At 39.1% G+C, this 10,247-nt stretch overlaps 1 protein-coding gene across 1 annotated transcript in view; it reads left to right on the top strand.

Annotated features, from left to right (window-relative positions):
- Positions 1-10,247, top strand: part of LOC102779531 (bone morphogenetic protein receptor type-2-like) — a 34,796-nt gene that overhangs the window by 14,483 nt on the left and 10,066 nt on the right. Inside the window, exons 4-5 of the mRNA XM_006809550.3 lie at positions 8,077-8,184; positions 8,338-8,429. Coding sequence (XP_006809613.1) covers positions 8,077-8,184; positions 8,338-8,429 — 200 coding nt within the window. The remainder of the gene's footprint in view (positions 1-8,076; positions 8,185-8,337; positions 8,430-10,247) is intronic.

Genomic DNA, 10,247 nt, shown 5'->3' with positions numbered 1-10,247 from the left:
TTGCCTACACACAAACACGCTTCCTACCATCCATGTCGTCTCTCTGCATTCCACGGATTACATGGCGTCTGCTTTATCCGTCTGTCTGTGGGTGTGCCGGTGACTGTTCAACTGTGTAGACAGATGACAAAGAAAATAAATTGTAGGGGGAAAAAATTTATGCTGCTGGAAACTCAAGTTTGTGTTGTATTGTAACTCTAAATCCTGTTTCCGTTTTCAGTACGGTGTTATTTCTCGGCATGTCTGGGCAGACGTACTCTTGTGTTGTTAGAAGTAGGAAATGGTTTGAATCAGTTGGCTGTCTGAATGATCTTAGGCCAAGATTCAAGAATGACATTCAGGTCTAGGTAAGAGGCACTGAGACGAGTTAGAAAACAGGCGATTGGTTTAACGCCTATTCGTGTAGTGAAGAAACTTGTAGGTACAGAAATTTAAGTAAAGTTTCGGAATTCATCATTTTATTTAAAATTACTGAAGTTAGAAGTTTACAGAGAATGTACGCATTTGTTGATACAGGAGGTCCCAATTCAGGGTTTAGTTGTATGCCGTGTGTGTTTCTCAAGCTCAGGTCTTCTATCAGGCCTGGGAGTTTGAGGGTTCACAAATTTGCTGTTTCCTGGACTGCACTGTTTTTTTTGGATGATGTGATGGAATCTGCTGGAGTACTCTTTCAGTTTAGGGGTTACAGCTGCTAATGCTGCTATTATCACAGGCACCACTTTGCCCTTTGGCTTCCACTTCTGCTCCAGTTTTTTCTCAAGTTCCTGGTACTTCTCTGTTTTGCTGTCTGCTGGGATTGTCACATCTATGATAACTGCAGTCTTGTGCTCCTTGATAACCACTACTCTGTCTGGTTGTGGATCTGGTGCTTAGGGCATATTCATGTGCTGCCATAATCAGAACCTCCGTGGTGTCCTCTAGCTGGCCCTTTATTAGCTAGTTGTAGGTTTTCTTGATGTCAGCTACTTCCTTTGTCAATGGTACATGATAGCTCCTCCTCCTTTTCTTCATCACCATCTGTCTTCTCTGCCTGAGCCATTCTTGGAGGAGCTCATATTGTGGACCCATGTTCTTGATGTATTTGTGTGTTTCTTCCTGGATTGTAGCTCTGGCAATAATTCTCACCCTTCTTGTTTCTGCCGCTGGACTTTGGGTAGAAGCCTCTATATTGTGAGGAGATTTTATGTTTTGACATCAGTAGTATTGGGTCTCTTCCTGTGGCCAGCATATTATTCTAGCTGGGTATCTGATCTGGTATCATATGTATCGATAGCTCAGATCTTATTCCTACCACTGAGCTGGGTTCTCAGCACTCGTCTTACCTTCTGAATGTATTTTGGCTGTGGCTGCAATACAGGAGCAGGGACAGTGCATCACCTTTGTATATCGGCACTTTTTAATTTAGCTACTAAAATGAAGAGAAAAATTGGAAAGACTTGCAAAAATTATTTATTCACCTGCGGCTGGAGATATATTTTTAACTTATCTATACACTCCTATGTATGTCACATTCTCCGGGACAAGGTATTTCAACAACTCCTGGAGAAACCTCCTTCAAACTTCGTCCAAATATTCACTCAATGGTGAGATGATTTAGAATTTAGTTCTTATGTCTTGTTGAACTTCTGACCACTAAGTAAATAAAAGTTATAATTCTAATAACATGATTTCTGACTTTCCACTTTGTGGGTTAGGGGCAGGGCTTGCAAAATTTCAAAGTCCCTGGTAGCCCTTCGGGCAGGGACTCTTCAGTTTTTGGTGGCCCAAAATAAATTTAAGTAGCCTGAATAAAAAAGAGAGCAATTTTTTGATTGATGTTTTGTTTCCGTTACAATATTATACATTAAAGTATAATATTGTAACGGAAACAAAACATTAATCAAAAAATTGTTGAAACACAAAATTACAACATTGTGTAAAAATTACAATCATCAACTCAAATACTTGGTTCTAATTGAACAGAAATTTCTATGAACTTGTAAGAACTGTGTAGAACATGAATCAGTCTGTGTCAGATCCTGAATTTGAAATTTCCACTGAAGTCACGGGTAAGAGGCAAGTGGAACCAAGATCGAGGCCATTTGCTTTTAGAAGTTTGCAGACTGCTAAATTGTGCCAGTGGTAGTTCACTCTTTGCTAGTACGCTGTTTTAAACAGATTTTCAGGTTTATTTTTAGTATGTTATTTGCAATTGGTGTTTGTTCCGGGAAAGATATTGCAGACTGAGCAATAATGCATTTCTTGCATTTCTCATGGGTTCTAATGGGGGCCTTTCTTAAATGTACTGGTCCCAGTAACAAAGGCGCTTGTCGACTCAGAAATCGAGGGAAAACCAACAACACACCCGGCAGAACATTATGTTATTTACACGGGTGCACATAAGTGGTCCGCATGTGCGCATTCGCTGTCAAAATAAAAGACGCGCAGCAGATAAGAAGTTGTAGCGCGCGTTTGCGTCCATATAAAAGGCTGTTTTTGTCCGCTAGAGTGGGATTTTCACAGCACATTCTGCACCACATCTCTGTACGTTCATCATTTGTTTGAAGCCAGCTCACCTCCTGCAACCACTTTTCCGAGAATACGCGCTTCTTTTGTGGTTTGGACTCCTTCTGACATTTCTTTGGAGGTGGAGGAACACCAAAGTAATTGCTTAAAGGAGCTTCTTCGACATCTTTAAGAGTTCTAAACAAATGTCTGTCCTCCTCCAGAAAATCTTATATACGCAAACACGCGTTGCAACTTCTTATCTTGTGCGCGTTTTTTATTTTGACAGCGAATACGCACCTGCGGACCACTTCTGTGCAGCCCTGGTTATTTAGCTCGTCATATTGCAGCCACAGAAATTCTTTTGTCCATGAAACCATAAAGCCGCACTTTCTTTTTGCCTTATAGTCTGATTTGTCATAACTTTTCCGTTTTGTGGTAAGCTTTTCTTTGGCTGTCACTTCTTCACGCTGACCTGTCTTATTTGGCTCAGCAGAACTAAAATATATATCCTGCTGCTTTTACACACACACTCACATAACGCTCAGCGATTCTCTGCGCGATCAACCTCTCACATGTTTAAGCTGCGGGAGATTTCACTTGTCATGTTTGCATAGTAAGCTAACGATTGATAAGACGATGTCAGAGGAATTGGTGCGCAAATTATCATCACTCACCAATCAGTGCTGTCGCTCTCTATACACAGTTTGCGCGATTGCAAAGTGAAAGCAAAAAACAAGCGCAAATTCAAACGCGATTTCAATATGTCACATATTGACAGTGGCTCACCGATGCCAATGACATAACTACTCAGCTACATTTCCGAAAGAATGCAAAAGCATTGACATATATTTTTCCTTCCTATGATAGCCCGACGGGCAGGGCAAAGATAGATTTTGGTAGCCCAACTGGAAGAATCGCTAGCCCCGAGATGTCGGGCTAGCAATTTTGCAAGCCCTGGTTAGGGGTACTTGCTCATTTCTCCAGTGTGAGAATTTACCCCTTTTCTGACCAAATAGTGAACTACTTTAAAACTACTTTAATTCGTCAACATCAAAATCTTAAGATGCACTTTAATTAGCAACTACAGCTGTCACATAAGTTTCAATGGTGAAATATAAATTTCCATATTTTTTTTTTAAAGCTTAATGCAAATGCTCACGTATTTCAGTTTTGCCTCTTTGATGTTCTTAGGGCAGCAGAGCTGGCACTGTCTGGGATGGTTCTAACAGTCTCTTGGTATGTTCTGTCACATGACTTCCTGTAAAACACTCTTGTTAATTATGAACTCTGTGACCTTGGCATTTCAGCCGAGCCTAGTCAACCCCCCACGTGTGCGCACTAGAGTGTGTACATCCATGCTCATTGTAGTATGTCAGTCAGAGTTGCCCTTAGGGTCTGGAAGCCATCAATTATTTATAAAATACGTGTGTTTCATGACATATCCATTGTGTTGACTTTTGTAACAGATGCAAGAAAGTGTGTTTGTGGACTCTCCACTGTTCGTGCACAGTAGTAGTATATGTGAGGGTGCGAGTGTTAAAATATTTAATATCTGCTTGTCTCCACCTCAGCTAACTGCTTTTATCTCTTATGGTAAGCAAAAACAGCCGACCATCTGCCTACTATTCTCTCTTTTTTATATATTTTCTTTTTCTGTTTAACATTCACTTCCCACACATCCTCTGTTTCTCTCTTCATAAACTGCTCCCTGGGCCATTCATGTTTGTTTTATTTGAGCTCTTCTTTTCTTTACGGCACACCCAAACATTTTCAGACACAAATACTTAAAATTGCATTCAGATAGTTGTGTGCGGTGGTTGACTTGCTATTTGGGAAGGAAGAAAAATTGCAACATACTTTTTTGGTATGTTTAAAATCTGCTTGTTTTGTAGACCACTTTAGAGCGAGAGTTACTGCTTTTACCAAAGCAGCAGTAATGGTTTTTATTTAGCCAAAGTATTATACTAAGATCAACAAACATTGCTTTGAAATTCTTGCCATTTTTTATAGTGTTATTTTCTTTCCCATTAATAAACTCAAAAAACGACTGACTGTACCTTTTAATGCAAAGTTGTGTAAAATGTTATTCTAGGAACATTGTTAAACACAGCTAAACACTGTGTTAGCTGGCTCAACAAAACCTAAACCCTCAGTTAGAGGTGATGTGCGTCATGACAGTGGTTATCAGTTTTCTCTGTTAAGCCGGTCAGTCTACTTCAGGCTCCAGGTGCACTAGCATAAAAATAGATCATAGAACATCATCTTAGAACATAAAAAATAAAAATCTTTCCTATAAGTGCCAGCTACTCCAATCAGGGTTATTATCAGATGATGAGGATAAAATGGTATTAAAAATCTATAGAACAGCATAGAAAATATACCAGTTTGCAGCATTTTTACAAGTAGGATGAGATGTTAATGCTGCAGAAAATCGTTAATCTGTATATTTATCGCACAAGTGGAAAATAAACATTTTACTTGAAGTTATTTATTTTATGCTGCTTTTTATTTTGAAGGTGATGGCTGCATGCTAGAGCAGCCATCACCTTGTACATGTATCCCCAGCAGAAAGTCGGCTGCAAATCAAAGGATCAATGAAAAATATTTGATCTGCTGAATTTGCAGTCATTGAGTGAAAAGTAAGTAAGTATTTGATCCTGAAGCAAAACATGATTTTAGTATGTGGCAGAGGCTACTTGGCCCACTCCTCTTTACAGAAACTCTTGAAATTCTATAATTTACCATGGTGAAAAAAAGCCACCTTTGTGACACAGGAGATTCTGAGTTTAACACCACTAACCTGCTAATCTCCATTTGTTGTGCACCCCTACCTCCCTTTTGGTTTCCAATTGCATCATCAGTCATCACCAATATAATTTAAGCATTAATGGGCCCCTTCATATTCTTCTGTTCATAGAATACAAAGAAAGAAGAAATTAAACAAACAGCCAAACATTACACCACAGAGCAAACACAATAAATATTATACTATGAAAAGTTTTGTAATGCAGCAATCCAGTAAGTCCTTAACAGGCTGCTTGTTCTGCCTTTATGTAGTGTACTTTTTTCCCTTTTGCCATCAACATCTCCCTCATTAGCATTATCCGAGATGTGAAATGTAGTTAAGAGCACAGCTCGTCACTGGTCTCGTTATTTTGATGTATTTCTGCTTTCCTCTCATCATCTTTAATCTGTCTTCTGTCCCAGCTTTTAAAACAATATTCAGCTACCTGTCTTGCTAACGTAACCCAGCATGTCGTGCAGCATTGTCATTTTGTAAATGTGTGTTATAGAGTTGCAAATGGTTTATCTTTTATATTATGATTACATCTGTGAGTAAGGCTACGTCCTTCCGTCCATCCGTTTTCTCTCCCTTTTGGCCTCCCGTCCACACTGAGACGGCGTTTTCGCTCATGGAAAACGCAGCGTTTTGAAAATGCTCTCGAAAACATACATTTGAAAACGGTGCTTTCGCGTCGCAGTGTGGACAGCAAAAACTGAGACTTTCTAAAACATTGACGCATGTTAGTCATGTGATGCAGTCATGTGACCAATTAAACTAAGATAGTGGAGGGCATTATACTGCAGTTGTTTTGTTTGCTCTCAATTTTGACAGCCCTATTAAAGATTAATATCAGTCTGTACATGCTCCAGATAGCTTTTCTTCAAATTCTTTAATTCTCACTTGCTTTTGCAACTTTGTACTTTTGTGTTACTCGCAGCAACAACTCCACCTCATTGTTAGTCTATTTAAAAAACTCTGTGCTTTTCCTCGACGTTTTGCCATGACATTTCAAAGAGCCGGAAAGTAAATAAGCGGCAGACAGAAATGAGGCAGGTCGAATCTTCTTACTGGCCGAAAACACTTACTGGAACGTAAGCGTTTTTGGCCATTTCAATGTGGACGTGCAACTCTGTGAAAACGACCGAAAACGGTAGTGTGGACGTGCAGCGTTTTCAAATCTATCCAGGCTAGTGTGGACGTAGCCTCGGAAGAGGAAAAACAATGTTTTTCACAATGGTCCAGACAGCAATTAATAAAACAGCATCTGTGGGACTCCACTAGTATAGGGATATTTGGAAAAACAATCCTGTTGTACATGAAATTATAATAGTGAATGCATTTCCTTAAATTCTACATCCATTTTTAGTACAAGCTGTGTTTTCTTACCTGTATTTTGTCACGCTGCTTCAGCACAAGAGCAGAAAAGAAGAAAAAAACCCTGCTGGAATATGTGTTGCACCACTGTTCAGCTTGGTGCGTAAATGTGTGTCCTTGTGCCCATATGTGATAGAAACACTTGAAGCAATTATCTGTACAAGTACAGATAACAATCATCGATGGAAACGGGATTAAAAAATAATTGATAGTAAAACATACTTTCCAGTATATCTTACTACTACTGGTTGTGTATGGCGTTATTTTTGTGCCACTATTCTGAGCGCACGTAAAAAAAAAATTTGAGCACATGTAAAAAAAAAAAAATGTGCAGGTGCAAGTGTTGCATTTTGAGGAGAAATTTATTTTGAGCAAAGAAAAGCTAAATTTGAGTGAACAAAATTCATTGCTGCGATCAAAAAATGTATTTCAGTGTTTGCTATTATCCACACACACACACAATAGCAGCCCCGCTCGCTCAGTTTTTGCATTTGCGCTTGCTCGCAATGTGTTGCTTGCGCTCTCAACATTTCTGCACGTGCAAGTTCAACTCTTTCTCTACACGTTATATTTGTGCTACAAAACCAGCCAATCACAGACTTGGTGCAAAAAAATCTGATTGGCTGTTTTGGTCTCCAATCAGCTCGAAATGACAAAATGCAATATCCCAGAATCCATTTCGTCCAAAACTCAAACGAGGCAGTGGCGAAGGAACACAGAGTGGTGGAGTTTGAAATATTACTCTTTCTGGGTCACAAAATAAACTTTTAAGATATTTTCATGCGAGAATGGTGCTGTGTAAACTTTAAATTTCTGCTCGATTTATCAAGACATCACATATTTGCAAAAGTGCTCTAATGTTTTTAGAGATGCTTGCTCATAGGGGGGTCATATGATTGTTGTGTTTTTCTCTGTATGTATTATTGTAGGATCTACCTGACAATACAAAGCGCCTTGAGGTGCCTGTTGTTGTGATTTGGTGTGGTATAAATAAAATTTAACTGAATGTAATTACAGTTTAGAATTACAGTAGAGATAAAACCCTAAGCTATGCCGTGGTAAAAAGGAAAAAAACCTGTGAAAATGTCCAGTTATGTTGTTTTAATCACCTGATTTAAATAAAATCTTCTTAATGGTAATGGTTTGTATTTTTATCTGATGATGCTCGTGAAGATTTACACCCTTTTTATAGGCATAAATGAATCAATACTGTTGTATTGCACATCTCTTGTGCTCCATTGCATCAGACTGTACCTTTTAGAACTGGTAGCTGGTGTAGCTGTAGTACATTTCTTTCCTCTGACTCTTATTTAGAAATCAAAGGCCAGAGAGTGGCTTTGACCATTAACCCCCAGCCTCAGGCCCAAATATAACAGAAAGGTCACAGTTTGATTTTTACTTTTATTTACAATGTTTTCATCTGCTTGTAGATCCTCGCACACTGGGCTACAAAGAGACGGTAATTATCGCCCTGGCAACAGTCTCCGTGCTGGCTGTGGTAGCTGCAGCAGCCTTCTTTGGTTACCGCATGATGCATGGTGAGTTGCCATGACGCCAAGGTGTGAGGAAGAGAATTCATTATTCAAGGCTTTTTAAATGTTTTTTGGTAGAATTTGATGAATTAAATCAGAGCTGTTGTTTTACTCAAATGTGTCTATATATTTGTGTTTTTTGTATCCTGTGTATTATAGGAGATGGCAAACAAGGCCTTCACAATCTGAATATGATGGAAGCTGCGGGCTCGGAAAGTTCTCTGGACCTGGACAATCTCAAACTGCTGGAGGTCAGTGCGCACATCAGACTCCTTGTCCTCTTTTGTGTCTGCAGGAGCTGTGACTTGGAATATATTTAGTTTGGAGCTGCGCAGTCATCTTTCATAAGTTGAATCAGTTTGTTTTCTGTCCCAGGAAAGAGCCAGAGTATTTAGTGTAGCGGTGGGATGTGCCAGCTCAACATGATCAAATGAGCCAATAGGAAGAAAATACAGCCATGACTGAATTGTTGTCCAGCTATTTAAATACTCTAGATTTAGTAAGATTACTGCCATGGTTTCACGCAGCACATTATTCTTAGTTCTTAATTGGTACGATAGGGATGTATGTGATAATAGTAAAGTAAATCCCTCTTCTTCTTCTTCTTTTTTTTTTTTTTTTTTTTTCCCCCTCCAAATCCTGAGGCTTTATACTGGTGTTTTTTTAGAGATGATGTTGCATCTCCAGCATCTCTGCACAAGGTAGTGTGTTTTTGAGAGTACAGAGACTCTGAGCTAGAAAGAGAAAGGAGAAAACAAAAATGCACTCAAAATACATCAAGGATTCTGGTTATGTTTGTCATCTCAATGTGACTTTTATCATCTGATCACAACAGGAGGCATTCAGTGACAGGGGCAGGCATACAAAAATAGAAATGTGCTTACACTGTCACAGGATCCTGAAATCCTGATACTAAAGAGGGAGAGCTCATAATGTGATAGGAAGTCGGCAGAGTTTGGATGCAGCCACGTTAGCGATATAAACAAAGGACTGGAATACAAATTAATGCAGGATCTGATTAAAGTAAGTCCAGGGAGACAGCAGGATGGCAGCAAAATTTCAAAATCACAGTTTCACTTATTAAAATGTTTCCATTTAATGTCATCATCATAGTTCAGTTTCCTACAAACTCAATTTCTGCAATATGCTGAAATTTCCAAAGCAACACGGGCTATTTTTTGGTTGTTTACAACCTGATTCCTCAAATGAAATTCTGGCATTTTTCAGCCTGACTCTCTGTCTGTGACTCATGCTGAGTGCGCTATCCCACTGTGGTGTATGGCAAGCATGAGCTTTCCTTTTAAAGCTAGGTTGGTTAGCAACCTGCCAGTTTGTCCTTAGTAGTATTCACCATTTATTTCAAAGAGGTAAACACTTAAATATTCTGAAAAAATATGTGTAGTTGTGTCAGTAACTATTTATTTTCTGATGCTACTAATTGACCTAAAGCATTCAGTTTTCGGCTGTCGGGGATCCCGAAGGTTCAAACTGACCTTTTAGGAGAAGAAATAAAACATTCAATCTTACATTTTAGTACATAAAGTATGTTCTTTAAAAGACATAAGCAAGCTCTTTGCTTTTAGTCACCTTATCACAAAATGATAGTAAATAGATCCAAGAGTCACAGCAGTTGATTATCCCATAAAAAGAAGCGAGTGAGTGTGTGTTAGTGTATGTTAGGCCAGTTAAAATGAACAACACCTAGAAAATACAATTTCCGTTGTGTACTTTCATGAGAGAAATCAGATATGAACATAATGACCCAACGACACTGGTGCAGGCATGTTTTTCTCCTTTTTGTGACATCTGTTCAGTGGGTTTAAATTCAGAGTCAGTGAGAGAGAGAGTGACATTTTGTTCAGGCAGGACTTGAATTCAGAACACTGTCCTTGCAGTTTATCAAACGCAGGCACATGTTCCTTCACGTTAAACTGAGGGCTGGAAAGCCAGCAAACCTTACTCAGACAAAACAGGGTCCATTGTTTCCCGCAGTACATTTTATAACCAGGCACGAATGTTTGGAGATGAAAATTGCCCAGAAATAAATGCCCTGGTAAATTCAGTTCTTA

This window comes from Neolamprologus brichardi, chromosome 23 (assembly GCF_056152115.1).
Source record: "Neolamprologus brichardi isolate AB-2024 chromosome 23, ASM5615211v1, whole genome shotgun sequence".
NCBI classification, from domain to species: Eukaryota; Metazoa; Chordata; class Actinopteri; order Cichliformes; family Cichlidae; genus Neolamprologus; species Neolamprologus brichardi.
This window is presented reverse-complemented; position numbering and strand designations above follow the sequence as displayed.